Source organism: Eublepharis macularius, chromosome 15 (genome assembly GCF_028583425.1).
Source record: "Eublepharis macularius isolate TG4126 chromosome 15, MPM_Emac_v1.0, whole genome shotgun sequence".
Lineage (NCBI taxonomy): Eukaryota > Metazoa > Chordata > Lepidosauria > Squamata > Eublepharidae > Eublepharis > Eublepharis macularius.
In genome coordinates this window covers 26,597,683-26,614,957 of record NC_072804.1, presented here as the reverse complement: position 1 = coordinate 26,614,957, position 17,275 = coordinate 26,597,683, and the positions used below count along the sequence as shown (strand labels likewise).

At 47.9% G+C, this 17,275-nt stretch overlaps 1 protein-coding gene across 1 annotated transcript in view; it reads left to right on the top strand.

Moving 5' to 3' along the window:
- Positions 1-17,275, top strand: part of CATSPER4 (cation channel sperm associated 4) — a 38,752-nt gene that overhangs the window by 19,549 nt on the left and 1,928 nt on the right. Inside the window, exons 3-9 of the mRNA XM_054998867.1 lie at positions 2,063-2,206; positions 4,007-4,108; positions 6,819-6,916; positions 9,496-9,616; positions 11,738-11,871; positions 12,810-12,968; positions 15,373-15,624. Of these exons, the coding sequence (XP_054854842.1) occupies positions 2,063-2,206; positions 4,007-4,108; positions 6,819-6,916; positions 9,496-9,616; positions 11,738-11,871; positions 12,810-12,968; positions 15,373-15,624 (1,010 nt within the window). The remainder of the gene's footprint in view (positions 1-2,062; positions 2,207-4,006; positions 4,109-6,818; positions 6,917-9,495; positions 9,617-11,737; positions 11,872-12,809; positions 12,969-15,372; positions 15,625-17,275) is intronic.

The following is a 17,275-nucleotide window of genomic DNA, read 5'->3' as shown; positions in this document are numbered from 1 at the left end:
GTTTCCATTATCCAGTATCTGATCTTTTTAGCTGGGCATGAACCTTCTGCATGCAAAGCAGGAGCCTTAGCCACTCCTCCGGCATCTCTATCTGGAAAGCAAGGGTTCATGCTGTTCCCAGCATGTGACGCTGCCTTTTGGGCAGGGGAGTGAACAGGAGCCGGTAGAACTTGGCAGCCACTTCTACATGCTCTCCGTTTGATCTGGCAAAGGGGAGGGGGGGGATGAAGAGGAGGCCCTGCTTTCCTCTGTAGTGGTGACATGCATGCCACAGAATGGAGGAGGGATTTCCAGACCTATTCCTTCCCGGAGTACCCCGTGCTACCACTCAGAAAGAGAGGGGGAGTGCAGGCTTTGAATGCAGCTGCACATAGATGGATCCTCCCAAGACAGAGCCTCACACCTTTCTCATGTCTCTCCCCAGGATAGAATTTCAGAGCAAGTCAGGTGCATTCATGGTTGCTGCTAGGGTTGCGGATTCTTGAATTTAAAAAATCAGGAATGGGGAGTGGCGTTTAAGGCATAGCCTGGTGGGTCAGGAGGCCAAGTGAATGAAGAGGATCTGTTTTTGTTTGACGTATAAAGCTATTAGATGTCTGAACAGGGCTTTTTTTCACCTGGAATGTGGTGGAACAGAGTTCCGGCACCTCTTGAAAATGGTCACATGGCCGGTGGCCCTGCCCCCTGATCTCCAGAGAGAGGGGAGCATCATTGTGCGGTCCTGAGTTCTACCACTGAGTTCCACCACCTCTTTTCCCAGAAAAAAAGCCGTATCTGAATAATTACCACCATCAAGACAATCCTCACGTATCGATAACAAATGGACAGAACCCAGACCACAACGTTTTGCCACAAAAACCTTTAATTCAAAAGCTGAGCCTAGCAGCAAATTGCATATCAGGTCTGCTGTATCATGTATATATGCAACATGTGAAAGAGGGTTTTTTAATGGCTTGGTTTTGTGCTGTGTGTTTTGACTTTTTTTTTTGCTTTATTGTTCCATTTATGCTTTATTGTACCATTTTATTTTGTGAGCCACCTTGAGTAGGTCTTGGGAGAGGTGGCATATAGTTTTCTTTTTAAAAAAGAAACCAAGTAAGTATTTAGAAGACATTCTAAAAATCCTAACCCATTGTACAGTTGGGAAGGTTATGATTAGTCCCAAGGATGGTCAGAAAATCCATGGCGGAGAACTCCAGTTTGATGGTACGGAATTGAATTGTTCAATCATTTTATTGATTTATTTTTTTAAATTTGTGTTGTGGTTTTCCTGTGTGCAACGTCGAGCAGATACCTGAAGAGATGTAATAGAAATGTGCAAGCTTAACGAACAACCAAATGCAGGGCAGGTCACTCTGAGAATTGGGTAAATCCACAAGTTGAACCAAGCATCGTACAAGATGCAGTCTGGGATCACAGTTACTGTGTCAGACTGGAATCCGGGAGCACCATGCTTGAATTCCCAGTGACCCTTGGCCAGCCACCCTTTCTAAGAGCCAGTTTGGTGTAGTGGTTAAGATCAACGGGACTCTAGTCTGGAGAACTGAGTTTGATTCCCCCCTCCTCCACTTGAAGCCAGCTGAGTGATCTTGGGTCAGTCACAGCTCTCTCAGAGCTCTCTCAGCCCCACCCACCTCACAGGGTGATTGTCGTGAGGATATTAATAACACACTTTGTAAACTGTTCAGAGTGGGTGTTAAATTGTCCTGAAGGGTAGTATATAAATCAAATGTTATTACAAGCCTAACTGATCTCACAAGGTTGCTGTGATGATAAATGGGGAAAGGAAAAAACATACATGTCTTCCTGAGCTTCTTGTAGGAAGGGTGAAATAAGAGCAGGCTATCTAGATATGGTCCAGAAATTAAACACCATTTTACAGAGGAAGGAAAAATAAGTCTGAAAGAGGGCTTGCCTGATTAATGCACTGAATCCACAGCACAGAATACCTGAACACAACCAATTCAAAGCCAACTAGATTGCAAAAAAGAGGGGCTTACGCTTTTCTAAGGTTCCCTCCCCAGCCCGTTGACAGCGGCACAATTTTGCTTTCTTTCCACAGGATAACTGGGATGTGGAAGAGTTTGTCTCACACACGTGTATGGGGATATTCCTCCATCACCCAGCCTTCAAGCTGCTTTTGGCAGGTTTCATCATAACCAACGCGTTCAACATAGCCCTCCGAACAGATCCAACGTTAGAAGAGGTGGGTTTGCCATTCCTCTCTGCGGCAGTGCTAGGGAAGTGTTTATTTCTAAAAGGGGGACTGGCACCAAGCAGAGGATTAGGGTGGGGGGAGAGGGACACCCAGCCTGGGGTCATCCAAACAAATCCAGAAATGACATCATAATGTTGGTGATGGAAACTATGGACACTCAGGAAGTGACATCATGCCACTGGAGCAACGGAGATGTTCACTTCATTCTCCCTGCCCCCAGCCCTACAGGGCCCTAGGCCACAGCTCCACTATCTCCTGGGTCTCTGTTTAATGCATCTCTTCTTTGAATGTCAGTGGTCATTACAGGAGCATGCAGTGGTTGTTTTGCAAATCCTTCATTTCATGTTGGCTGAAGTTGCCCTGAAGGGGCCATCCAAGATTTAGACTTGATGTAAACATTGTAGGATGGATAGGCTTTTTTTCAGCAGGAACACAGTGGAATGGAGTTCCGGCACCTCTTGAAAATGGTCACATGGCCGGTGGCCCCGCCCTCTGATCTCCAGAGAGAGGGGAGTTTAGATTGCCCTCCATGCTGCTGGAGCGGCGCGGAGGGCAATCTAAACTCCCCTCTCTCTGGAGATATCAGGGGGTGGGGCCACTGGCCATGTGACCATTTTTGCCGAGGGTGATTTAAACTTTAAAAAACTCCCCTCTTGTTCCAGCTGACCCAAAGTGACGTCATTGTGCGGTCCTGAGTCCCACCACTGAGTTCCACCACCTCTTTTCCCAGAAAAAAAGCCCTGAGGAGGGTGTAGTCACTTACCCTCACTTGCCACCTGTTCCATGGACCTGTTTCTCCAAATGGTCACTAAATCCCTAATCATGGTAGGCTTAACAGCACAACACTATTTTTAATTCACATTGGAACCCACTTTAAAGACAGCCGGGTTAAAATAAGTAATTTTTTTTCAGGGATAAAAGCAACGAGTAGGGGGTAACTTGAAGTAGCAAATGTTTTCTTCCTGTGTGAACTGAATTCTGCCCACCCAACAGGTTCATGGACTTAACTCCTCCCATTCATGATGTCACCTCTTCTCCTCCTGCCCATTGGTTGGGGAGCAAAATATAGTAGTCCCATCCATTTTATGAAACACATCTGTAGGATTAAACCCATTATGCGTATGACTGGTATCATTCTGTGAACTAGATTGCGTATTCATAGTAAGGTAGATAATATCTTTAACAAAAGCATATGAGCTGCTGAGTTGTTGCTTTTTCTAGGACACAGTCTGAAGGTTCGTCCCAATCTGTCCTTTACACAAATGTTCATGAATATTCTTTGTCACTTCCACTGCTTATTCCCCGTAGATACACACACATGTGTGCGCACACACACATATGCATACACATCATGTTATACATCTCTTCTGAGTCCCTCTCTGATTCCTCAGACTTTCTCTTCCATTCCCCACCCTTTGACCTCTCTCAACCTCTCTCTTAGCCTCCTCCACATATTTCCTGCTGCACTTCCCAATCGTCTTACCCACCAAACACCTTTGCTTGTATGATTCTGCAAACAGCACACCATTCTGTTAGTTTCTAGGCAAACACCCCCTCCACTCTGTTCATGCTGATCTTTTACTTCCATCTTAGAAGTGAGGCTGTTTGTCAACATTCTATTGCAAATTCACCTGGAGAATGTTCTTGAACATTCCTTATCACTACCATTGCTTAGCTGTTCATGTGGGTGACAACTGCACATCACGTTGTTGCAGTGAGCTGTAGGAGTACCATACACAGCTTCCTTGGGAGAGATTATCTAGCTTGTTCTTCTCTTTTCTGTTGTAGAAATACTTCGGGTTCTTCTCTGCCATAGATACAATTGTCCTGGCTTTCCTTATCTGCGAGGTACTTCTCAACTGGTACTATGGATTCTCGTTGTACTGGAAGGTGAGAATCAGGCAGCTGAAAATTCAGCTCTCAAGACAACGTTCTTTATTATGCATCTCTGTTTCAAGCAAGAATGTAGGTCCTCGTTGGGCTACACTTCTTCCAGATCTGGATGTACTGCAATTCTGCAGGCTGTTTACTATAAATGAGGGCTTCAGCATTCCATCCAGAAGTTGATCTGATTCCTCCATTTTAAAAAGACTTTGATTGAAGTACCTCTGATTAATCTGACCATCAATTGGCTTTTTTTTAAAAAAAAACAAGTTTTTACTAAAAGAGCAAATGGTAAGTGCAGTCTTAGAAGAGGTGTTCTCTCTTATGCAACATAAGAGAGACAGGTGGTGGAGAGTGCCGTCAAGTCATAGCTGACTTATGGCAACCCCCGGTGGAGTTTTCATGGCAAGAGACTAACAGAGGTGGTTTACCACTGCCCTCCTCTGCAGCCCTGGTCTTTGTTGGAGGTCTCCCATCCCATTACTAACCAAGGCTGACCCTGCTTAGCTTCTGTTAGCAGATGTGTGCATCATCCAAAAACAGAGGCTTAGACCCTAAGTTACATGACCTCCTGCTAAAGAGTCTGTACTCCTCCCATTTTGTTTGGGTGGGGTGTCAGTGGGCTCCTGAGCGCAGCGTGGCAGAAACATGGGAGCCTGCAGTGCAGGGGCAGTCTGTGAATATCCAACCCCCTCATCCTCAGGCAGACGTGCTTTCCCGGAGTTAAAAAGGAGGCCAGTTCTGCCTGGGCACGAGTGCCTGAGGAAGAGACAAATGCTGCATAACTTATCAAGAGGTGCAGGAGGGCCTTGACTGAAAGGGAGCTTCTGACATGGCAGGCAGGGACGGCCGGTCGCCCTCACACCTGGCTTACGGGCATCACAGCAGCCTTTGCTGGAAAGGAGATACTGGGCTTGATGGGCCTTTGGGCAGATCCATCAGGGCTTTCCTTACGTCCCAAAGGAACCCCTTAACCTCCTTACTGGTTAAAAATAGCCTAATTTTTTCCCCCTCACACACTTCTCCAGTTGCCACGGAAGTAGTTTATAGCACCAATCTCCACCTCTTTTGGTTGACTCCCCTTTGGACACCGGTGATCTTAGTGATTCTGAGGTCTTGGGCAAAAGTCCGGGATGAGATCCCAGAATCACTGCCAGCCCCCTCCACTGAGGCCAAGCAAGAGGTGGTCCTCACCTCATGTGATGTATGTGGAAGCCACCACTGCTGTGGTGGACACAAGTGGTGGCAGGAGCTTGCTCTTGTTCTTTTCCCTGTCCTTTTTTGGGGGGTGGAATAGAGCTGTGGGCGGTTGGGGCCCTCCCAGCGTGGGGCCTGGGGCACCTGCCCCCTGTTGCTAAGACCACCGCTGCCCCCTGTTGCTAAGACCGCCGCTGCCTCTGAAGTGGGTTGATGCAGGCAGTTGGGCCTCCTCATTGGCTGACCTGGATGTGTGCGCGCGTGTGGATTGGCCATTAAAGTCACTGAGAAGAGTCCTTGCAAACTGATGGCTTCAGAGTCGCCCTCACTGGGGCCACCCCCTTGCCAGAACCACCCCAGCCAAAAGAGAGGGGCAGGGGTGCACCAGAGGGGCAGGAAGGAGGGCTCAATGCACCAAGGGACATGCCCGTCTTCCCACCCAGCGTTGCCTCATATGCCTGTCCACAGGATGGCCAAGCGCCTTCTGCTGAGGCAGGCTCTCTCTCCCTCCTTTTGGGTTTGTGTGAGCAGGGGGTGGTTGGCACGGGGCCATTTTCCAGGGTCTCCCCCTTCCCTGCATCTGCTCCTGCTGACCTCCCTTCTCTTTTACACAGTGTGCTGCATTTTTACACAGGCCCCATAGATTCTTCCAACCTTCTCTGGAAAATCTGGCCCTTGTGTTCCCTTTTCTGAATCCATGGGACTGCCCACCCCTGCCGCAGCTACCAATCAGCTGGAAAGGTGCCTGGGCTTTCTAAGAGCTAAGCTACAAATGACATCAGACACATGTTTTTTAATGTGTCAGGGATGCAATTTTACCTGGGAATTGTAGTTTTCAAAGACAGTTTTCAAAGACAGATCTGTGCAGGATTGCTGGGGGAGCGGAACTTTGCCATTATTTTCTTGCAGTCTCAAAGGAGAGATGAACTACCAGCCCTTCCCCTCCCCTCCCCTGCAAAGTTCCTCTCCCCCAGAGATCTCATGTGGCCCTGTCTTCGAAAACTACAGTTCCCAGGTAAAATTGGGTCCCTGACATGTTAAAAAACACATGTCTGGCATCACTTGTAGTTTAGCTCTTTAAGTCTTGCCGTCTGTGGGAGCTGCCTGACTTCTTTGGACCAGAAGGTCCAAAGGGTGGGTAAGTCCCCAGAAGGATTATAATTTAAATTGAACTCCTGGAAGCACCAGCTCTTTCTGCTATCCAGGTGCTGAACCTTTTCACGACCTGCACTCTCCTCTCTCTCCTTTAATTCCCCTCAAGCAACTGGGTTAGCTCAAACAGCCCTTCTCCTAACTGCAGGTGCTTCTGAGCACCCTGTGCTTGCACAGGGATCAAGCCTCCGTTGCTACGTTAGCCAGCTTTACTGGAGAGAATTGGCACCTGCCCATTTCAGAGGCCTCGGAAAAAAGGACTGTCCTGTGATGGAGAGGACACTCTACTCGATTCCACTAAGAGCTCCTGAACCACGAAGCGAACTGCTATGCCTCCACCGTTCTTATGCCTCTTCTTTTCATGCAGGATGGCTGGAACGTCCTCAATTTTTTCATTGTGGTCTTTCTGTTCTTGGGGCTGTTCATTCCTGCGCTGTCCGACAGGACCTTTTTCAACATCCTCAGGTAAGAATCGCAGGTGGGCAGCCTCCAGTCTTTTCACGGTCCCCTAATTACAGGACAAGTTCTGAAGGCCTGCCTGACTTGTGATCGAACCAGCCAAATGTTCCTGTGAGCAATGTCTGACCATTCATAGAATCATAGAGTTGGAAGGGGCCATACAGACATCTAGTCCAACCCCCTGCCCAGTGCAGGATCAGCCTAAAGCATCTCTGACAAGTATTCATCCAAAGGTCTTGATTACCCTTTTGATTTTGCTTGCAGCTTCAGAACCAGAGAGGTTATTGGACACCTAGTGGGCCACCATGCAGGCCAGCTATCTTTATGTATCGGTTACAGTCCCTGTTTTCTGATGCTTGCCCTGGTATATCTTTGTCCCTGTTTTGCCGATTGCTTTACAAGTACTGAGATTCCCAGCACTGCCTAGGCAGAAAGATTTTTCAGGCAGTGTCTGGGAAGGGTAGAGTTTGGGGAAGTGTGATGTACTTCCGGGTGATGCTCTATCACTATGGAGGCCATTTGTCCCCCTGCTTCTCAATTTCTTGAGCATAGGAGTTTGCAGCTGGGGGAGGGGAATTCCCCACTCGGACGGGGCAATTGGAAAGCCTAACAAGTGTGTCAGGGCATGTGCATGAATGTGGGTGATTAGTGCATTGATGTCTTTGCATTTCCTCATTTCATGTTTCAGGCAGAAGCCAGAATGAAGCCAGTAAATGCATTGCCCCCCATTCTGGATCACTCTTTCTCCCTACTTAAAAGCTATTCACAAAGCAGACTTTTAATGTGTGACGTAGTAAGGCCCATCTTCATGCTACAAAGTCTTTATATTTGTTGGGGATGACGTGAGGTCTTGGTATCAGCCATGTAATGGGAGTTCCTTGCCTCCTGGGCTCACATATTACCTGAATGGGAATCCTTGTGAGTAAGAGGAGGAATTAATGGCAAAGAAGAAGGCTATACAAGAGGGATAACAACAGGACACTCCACCAGTTTTTATGGGGTCCTCTCCCCAAGGCACCAAAAGAGACTAGTGATCTTAAATTAGAGAGTATTTTTATTTAGAGAAGGAAGATACACACACACACACACAAGAGCAATGGAAACTGTTTGCACAAGCACACACAGCCCAACACCATTTTTATCCTCACAACAACACTCTAACTACGGCACCACGCTGGATTATTAAAGAGGACATGGCAAAGAAGGATGGCTATGGGTTATATGAGAATGCACTTCCAGGAGTGAAGTGCTATCCATCAAGCAGAAATTCTGTACAGTCCAGTTACTGAAGCTGCCAACAGATGGAAAGTGGAGGTGAAAGTGGAGGGTTAACATCTGGATCATTTTCTCATCTGTCACCTCCACCCATTCAGGTAGTTTGAGTGTTCTTCTAGGTCCCAATGGATGCTGTAGTGTGCAAATGCAATTCTTTCACTGAATACGTGGGAGATGCTGTGGCTCAGGGATAGAACAGCTGCTTTGCACACAGAAAAACCCAGGTTCAGTCCCTGGCAGTGGGAGATGGGAAATAATAATAATAATAATAATAACATTCGATTTATATACCGCCCTTCAGGACAACTTAATGCCCACTCAGAGCGGTTTACGAAGTATGTCATCAGTATCCCCACAACAAAACCACCCTGTGAGGTGGGTGGGGCTGAGAGAGCTCCGAGAGAGCTGTGACTAGCCCAAGGTCACCCAGCTGGCTTCAAGTGGAGGAGTGGGGAATCAAACCCGGCTCTCCAGATTAGAGTCCTGCTGCTCTTAACCGCCTCACCAAACTGGAAAGATCTCTGCTTGAGATCCTGGAGAGATGCTGCCACTCAGAGTAGACTGTACAGGTGTTGGTAGGCTGGAGGGTCTAAATGATGGAAGAATTTGGCCTCAGCTCATTGGAAGACCTTCTGCTTTGCATGCAGAAGGCGCCAGTCTGGACCCCTGGCATCTCCAGTTAAAAAGGATCAAGTAGCTGGTAATATGAAAGACCTCCACCTGAGGCCCTGAAGAGCTGCTGCCGATCGGAGTAGGTAATACCAGTCTTGATAAAAGAGTGACTTGGTGTACGGCAGCCCTTCAACAACTGCCTTTAAACTGGCAACATAACTGTAATTTGCCTTGCAAGCCAATCTGAGAATCAGGGTACAAATAAACATAATACGTTGACAGCAGTATTTAGGCAGCAATCCCTGGTAGCAAAACAGGGATATTATTAGAACAAAAGAGTGTCCATATTTTCATCTTGCAAATGTATGCAATCTTATACCCCTCCAACGTTTCACAGATGAAAATAGGGACTTGGTGGCGATCACCTGTTTTTGTGTTGGGCATGATTGCCCAAGTCCATCTGCTTATACAACACTGATGCATCTTCCCTATGCACTGTGGTTCTGATTCATCCCCCCATGGCTGCTATTTAGCAATGAAAGACACCCTGAAGTGTCACAGACATTCCTTCTGGTCTGGTCCTGGCCGTCTTCTCACTGCTGCTGCAGAACCCTCCGTGGCAAACAAGTTAGAGCCTCTTTAGCTGGACAAGAGAGTGACAGCTGATGCGTACCATTCGTTCCTTTTGTTCTTCCCAGGATAATGCGACTGATGCAGGTTTGCACCTTGGTGGCCGGGCTGGATAGGATGATCAAGGTGATCCTGAAGTCCACACCTGACATGTTTAACATCATGGTTCTGCTTTTTTCCATCATGCTGGTGAGTGGTCCTCGTCCGGTTATTCTAAACTAGGGTTGGGGCTGTGGCTTAGTGGCGGAGCATCTGTTTTGCATGCGGAAGGTCCCAGGATCACTTCCAGGCATCTCCACTTAAAAAGCTTATAGGTAGTGTCCAAAGACCTGGATCTGAGACCCTGCAGAGCTGCTGCCAGTCACAGTAGACAATACAGACCTTGGCTGATTCCGCACACGTTGGATACTGCAGTTTATCAGTCGTTTGAGGTGGATTTTTTGTTCTGCACACAAAAAAATCCGTTCCAAATGATCTATAAAGAGGAGTGGAAGTGCATTACCCAGCATGTGCGGAATCACTGCTTGATAGACCAAAGGTTTGATTCAGTGTAAGGCAGGTGTTCATGTGGTGGTGGACAGTGCCCTGAAGTCATAGCTAACTTATGGCGACCCCTGGTGGGGTTTTCATGGCAAGAGACTAACAGAGGTGGTTTGTCATTGCCTGCCTCTGCAACGCTGGTCTTCATTGGAGGTCTCCCATCCAATTACTATCCAAGGCCAACCTGCTTAGCTTCTGAGATCTGATGAGATTAGGCTCATCTGGGCTGTGCAGGTCAGGGCTCTGTGTTCATGTATGTGTGTTCAATAGAAGTGCCTCAAACATCCTCGTTTTTCTTCTGTCTCCTGCCTTCCCCTCTACACTTAATAATAATAATAACATTTGTTTTATATACTGCCCTTCAGGACAATTTAACACCCAGTCAGAGTGGTTTACAAAGTATGCTATTATTATCCCCACAACAATCACCCTGTGAGGTGGGTGGGGCTGAGAAAGTGCCTAGAAGCTGTGACTGACCCAAGGTCACCCAACTGGCTTCAAGCGGAGGAGTGGGGAATCAAACCTGGCTCTCCAGATTAGAGTCCCATCGCTCTTAACCGCCTCACCAAACTGGCTCTCTAGTTCTCACTAGGGATGTACAATTCGGGTTTCCGATTTGGACTTCTGAAACAGCCCCAGCATGATAGGTCCATTTTGGAAATCCCGAATCAAAGATTCCTGAAGCTATTTGTATCGCGTCAGGGAGCTTCGGGTGAAGGAGTTTTAATGCCCGTTTCCCTGCGGGACAGGGGCATTTAAACCCCTGAATCAGCTGCTCGTTGGGGGCTTCTCCGACGAGCAGCTGAGTGCCGGCTGCAGGGCTTAAAATGCCTCTTTCCGTGCTACTGCCCGGGGTGAGAGGGGTGAGGGAATCTCCCCGCCCCTCTCGCTCCAGGTGCAGCAGCTCAGTGGCGCCCTCCCGATGCGAAAGGGAGGGGAGATTCTCCCCACTCCTCTTGCATCAAGGGAAGAGAATGGCGGGGAAGTAGGCTTAAGCCTGCACCTCCCTGCCGGGTGCTCCATTCACCCACCGCTGTCAGGGCCAGGGAACTCCCCGGTCTGGTCAGCGGCGGGTGAAAGGGGCAGCGGGGAAGCAGGCATAAGCCTGCAAGTCCCTGCCCGGGGCTCCGTTCACCCGCCACTGACAGGGCCAGGGAGTTCCCTGGTCCCGTTAGTGGCAGGTGAAAGGGGCGACAAAGTTTTCTTGAAGTTCCCATCCCCCTTCTCTGGGTTAATTAGTGCCTGTGCTTATTTGCTGGAACTGGTAGTATCAAACTAAACCATTCCTTTGGAGACTGGATCCCATAGTGGGTCTTACAATTTTATTAAGCAGATGAAGGGGAATAATTTGGATTGAAGCCAGCTTCTATTACCCTTAATAGAGGAAAAAGACATGTACCTGAATCATACTTATCTATACCACTCTTGTTTTAGGCTCAGTCCAAACATTATGCAAAGCCATAATGTGGCTTTGGTTTAACGTGGTTAACTCTGTTGTCTGATTGCAGATCATTCCAGTAACTATAGGTAGCTGGACCTGTCAACTGAGACTGCGAAATTGATTTATTAACCGCACGAACTCTGGTTTCAGCCATGCAAACATCCAGGCTTCATCCCGCTTTGTTCCCTGGTGACGTCCTCCCAGGTGACAGACTAAAGGCACTGGAACCAGAATTTGGTTGAGACATACTAGAATTTGAGTGATGGTCTGTGAGCCGAATCCCATTTTCACAAACAAACTGTAGTTAAACCATCTCAATTCTTTTGCAGGTTTTTTCTGTGTTTGGTGTGACACTCTTTGGAAGCCTCGTCCCGATGCATTTCGGGAATTTGGGGACAGCCTTGTACACACTTTTCATCTGCATAACGCAGGATGGGTGGATCACCATCTATAATGCCTTTGAGTGAGTAAGCCTGTTCTCATCACTAACCCAAATAAACAAGTTTCACTAGTACTTTGGTCCAAACAGGAGTGTACGCCTCTATTCAGCCCGTCACTTGGGATGCTACTGACTATTTCCCCTTTAAAATCCATTTCATTTTCACTTTCCCCATTGTGTGAATCAAAGTCAAACTAGGCAAAGTTTGGGATGCTGTATCTCAAAGAAGGTATTTGCAGAGTCGGGAAAAGTGCAGGTGAGGGCAGCCAAGAAGATTAATGGGTAGAAGCACCTTTCCTATGAGGAAAAGCTTCAGTTTGGAAAAAGGTAATTGAGGGGCATGAACTGCATTAATCCTGGGTAGAGTAAATGGATACAGAGAACTTCTTCTCCCCCTCTGCTCATAATACTAGAACATGGGCTATGGATTCAGGACCGACAAATGGAAGCACTTCTTCACTCTATGAATAATTTTATTATGGAATTAAGTGCGGGTAGACAGAATGATCGCCAATAGCATAGATGGTTTCCAGAGGGGATCAGACAGATTCATGGCACAGAACTCCATCGAAGGCTACTAGCCGTAGTGATCCTTCGTGTTTAAAGGCCGTCAGCTTCTGCATATCAGTGCAAGGAGGTGCCATTGGGGGAGACTTTGGCCTCTATTGCCCTCTTAGTTGGCCCTCCAGTGCAACCGGACGTAGCATGCTGGACTATGTGGACCCATGACATGATGCGGGAAGCCTGCTCTTATGTTCTTTGCCTCACTTTTTGTTTCCCGATAGTGAATTTTCCGGGAAAATGTACCCCATTTTAAATGTCATCTTTGCACCAATTGTGTATAAAAGGCATATTACTGGAGGGTGGATGACCAAAAATGTTCTCTAGACGGGATGCATCCGTTTGCACAATGGAAAAGAATTGTGGTATCGGTTGTAACCCTACCTCTCTTTCCCCTTCAGCGATGAAGGCATTGCCTTGACGATCGGGGGGGCCCTCTACTTCTTCATCTTCATCACCTGTGGGGCCTTCATCTGTGCGAATCTGCTTGTGGCTGTAGTGACGACAAACTTAGAGCAGTCTGTGACTGCTTACAACGAGGAACGGCAGTTGCAGTCTCTGTCCCAGTCGCAGGCCGCCTCTGCTGGGCTGGATGTGAGTCTTAATGCACAAGGACTGGGAAAGGAAGCCGGGGGGAGATAAGGGGTGACCCTGTATCTTTTCCCGTGCAAGCAGGAAAGCAGATGGGGGAAGAGCTCAATTTTGAGCAGACAAAACGGTTGAAAAGCAGCACAGAGCCAAGCTACAAGTGACGCCTTACACAGGTTGGACACTTGTCAGCTTACCTCAAGTTTTGATGGGAAATGTAGGCATCCTGGTTTTACAGCTTGGCTCTCCATTACAGCTGCAAGACCAGGACGCCTACATTTCCCATCAAAACTTGAGGGAAGCTGACAAGTGTCCAACCTGTGTCAGGCGTCACTTGTAGCTTGGCTCACAGAGATGGGGCTCTTTGGAGCAGAAAAATGGCTGGTAGGGAACAGGCTGGTGCCACCTGCAGGCTGTCCTTTAAATGGGGAGGGAGACTTTACTTCTTTATCTCCATCACCTGCATCTGTGCAAATCTGATTCTGATAAAGAGCTGGCAGCAAGTTCTCCTTTTGACCTCCAAGTAGCTTCTTTGCATTAAAAAAAAAATCAACATTTTAAGCACTTTAAAAATACTTTTAATTTGAAAAATGCTTTAAATACTTAAGATAATCTTCTTTATGCCATTGCAAATGGTTTCGTGGCTTTAATTTCTCTGATTTAAAAAAAAAAACCCAAAGACAAACAGGTAGGACAAAACAAAACTAAGCTCATTGCTATCAAGTAGATCAAAATGGGTAGCCGTGTTAGTCTGTTCAGTGGCACCTATAAGACTAACAAAATTTGTGGACTTCTGCTCTTTTCTACTGCTATCAAGTAAATCTTTGCCAGGTAGCTGACAGGTGGGTGAAGTGCAAAGGGTATAGTTCTATAAGAAAGCCCTTGATTTGAAAGGCTAAAGTCTGTCTGTCTGTCTATATAGCTAGATGATTCTTGTCTTGCCCTTCTTCTAAGGCACTCAGGATGGCATGTATGCTTCTCCTCCCCCCCCCCCATTTTTATCCTCTCAACAATCCTATGAGGTAGGCTAGACTGAGAGCATGTTACTGACCCAAGGTAACTCAGCCAGTTTCATTTCTGAGCCTTACGTTCTTCTTGGGTACGTTCATGGGTTAGGTCACAGATGCATTCTGGGTACTCGATGCTCCCAGGCTCATATGGCCCAGTTCAAATTGTGTCCACAGTGCATGGAGGAGGGCTTAGACCTCCCCCCATGCTGTTTCCTTGACCTGAAATGGCCTTGGAGAACTGCTGTTTGCCCTGCTGAGGACTTCATGTGCACTGATACGGTCCAAAGTATCTCTAATCAGGGCTTTTTTTCAGCTGGAACGTGGTGGAATGGAGTTCCGGAACCTCTTGAAAATGGTCACATGGCTGGTGGCCCCGCCCCCTGATCTCCAGACAGGGGAGTTTATATTGCCCTCTGCACAGCACAGAGGGCAATCTCAACTCCCCTCTGTCTGGAGATCAGGGGGCGGGGCCACCAGCCATGTGACCATTTTCTCCAAGGGCAACCCACTGAGTTCCACCACCTCTTTTCCCAGAAAAAAAGCCCTGTCTCTAATGATAGGAGCAGAGAAAGCCACACAGAGTTAGATGGACCAGAGGTATAGTGGAGAGAGTGTCAGACAAGGATGTGAGGGTCAAACCACACGAGACAAAATACACTTGAATTACACTCGAATTACACTCAAATACACTCGAATTACAAAATACACTCGAATTACCCGTGTAATTCAAGTGCCTTTTGTCTAGCGTGGTGAGACCCTAAGAGACCTGGATTGAATTCCCCTCTCTGCCATGGAAGTTTTCTGGGCGACCTTGGGCCAGTCGCTCTTTCAGCCTGACCTTCCTCGCAGTGTTGTTGTGGTGAAGATAGCACAGAGGAGAATGAAGCTGTAAAGTGTTATGGATCCACACTGGGGTGAAAAGTAAATGAACTGGAGTAAGGCCAGCTTTATACAAGCGCCATGTCAGCATCTTACTAGGCAAGCTTGCCATCTGGTAGTGTGTGTGGGGTGTGTGTGTTTCGAGGCAAAGAATATGGCAATAATTTGGGCAGGTCTTACACAAATCAGCACCTTCCCGGCCACATTTCCTGAAAAGGTGCTTTGATTACTACCCTTCCCGAAAGAGCGTATCAAGTTAGGTTTGGGGAAAAGCACAAAATGTGGGCAAGTAGGAAACCATGTTGTGTGGATGCTCCAGGAAAAAAAAACCCCACCAGTTTGGACACAAAACAAGAGCAAAACTTCCATGCGGAACGGGCCGCAGTCCAGTTTGCTGCACACACATTCAGTCTGGGCAGAGAACCAAAGCCCAGCGTGGGATGAAAGCAGAGCGCAGGTGTGTGAATTGGGTCAGGGACTAGCGGAGGGCCACAGACTGGGGCCTAACTCTCTCCATCCTCGAGCAGGATGGCATGGACGATGATGCCCGCCCACCTCCGCCACCCATGCACCTGAAAGAAGTCATGCATGCCACAGCCATGGCCCATTGCCAGGATCTGCTGAGCTACGGTAACTTGGGTAACCTGAACGATGCCACCTGTGACGATCTCTGCGTCGTCCTGGAAGCCATCCACGAGAACCTAAAGGAATACCGGGAGATCCGGGATGAGCTCAATCAGTAAGTCACGCTAACCTCCTCGCTTGGTCTCCGTTTGAGTGAGAAAATTCAAAATATTAAAACCTGTCCTGATCCCACCCACCAAACTAGAGAGAAAAATGGGGATTCTGGATGAGAACATGGGTCACTTCTAGGAATATCTGGGTATTTTTTTAATTTGTTAATTTTTGTATTAGATATTTAGATCTTGCTTTTCCCTCGTTGGAACCTGGAGCTGCTTACATCATTCTTCTCTATTTATCCTCACAATTACCCTGTGACATAAGTTAGGTTGAGAGAGAGACAGAGAAAGAAAGACAGAGCAACTAGCCTCAGGTCGCCCAATAAGCTTCCGCAGCAGAGAGGGGATTTGAAACTGGGATTCCCAGATCCTAATCTGACCCTCAAGCCACTGGGCCACAATGTGACATTTTTATTGGAAGCACTTCTGCGTCCCAGGAGCCCCAGGGATGTGTGAGAAAGGATGTTTCAGCTAGATCCTCTCAGGTCATTCATGATCCCTTCAAGAGCTGATGGCCTGAACCTTCTGGCCAGGACTTCCCGTCCCCACCTTTCCCTGAGGACACAGCGGGCCTTCAGTAGCCCTTGAGAAACTGTTGAAGTGGTTCTCTCAGTTGAAGTATTCCAGGTCTTTGGTGGTATCTTCAGGAGTTTATGGAATGAGGGGCTGTGGCCAGTTTGGTGTAGTGGTTAAGAGCGGCAGGACTCTAATCTGGAGAGCCAGGTTTGATTCCCCACTCCTCCGCTTGAAGCAAGCTGGGTGATCTTGGGTCAATCACAGCTCTTCCAGAGCTCTCTCAGCCCCACCCACCTCACAGGGTGATTGTTGTGGGGATAATTATAACACACTTTGTAAACCACTCTGAATGGGCGTTAAGTTGTCCTGAAGGGTGGTATACAAATTGAATAGGTAAAGGTAGTCCCCTGTGCAAGCACTAAGTCATTACTAACCCATGGGGGGACATCGCATCACGACATTTTCTTGGAAGACTTTTGTTATGGGGTGGTTTGCCATTACCTTCCCTGGTCATCTACACTTTACCCCCAGGAAACTGGGTACTCATTTTACTGACCTTGGAAGGATGGAAGGCTGAGAGCAAAGCTACAAGTGACTTTCTTCAGGTGGACAACACTAGATTTTTCTCACAAGTTTACCTGGGAAGTAAAGTCCGAGTGGTCCTTCCCCTCTCTGTTAGAATCGCTGCCTGAAGAGCCACAAGAGGGCTTCGTTTGGGGGCGGGCAGCTGCTACTTTCTCCCAGGGCGTCCTGCAGGCTGCCTGCTCCCGGGGAGCTGCTCTGGAGAAAGTTGCTGAGTCAGTGAAGCTTCAGCCACAGCAACAGTGGAAGGATCTGCTGCAGATTCTTCCACTGTTGCTGTGGCTGAAGCTTCACCAACGTGGCCGCTTCCAGAGCAGCTCCCCAGGAGAAAGTAGCAGCTGCCCGCCCCCAAACAAAGCCCTCTTGTGGCTCTTCAGGCAGCAATTCTAACAGAGAGGGGAAGGACCACTTGGACTTCACTTCCCAGGTAACCTGGCGAGAAGAATCAAGTGTTCTCCACATGAAGAAAGTCACTTGTAGCTTTGCTCTGAGTCAACCTTGAGCCAGTTATTTGAACTGGGTGTCCACCAAGATCGAACTCAGGTCGTGAGC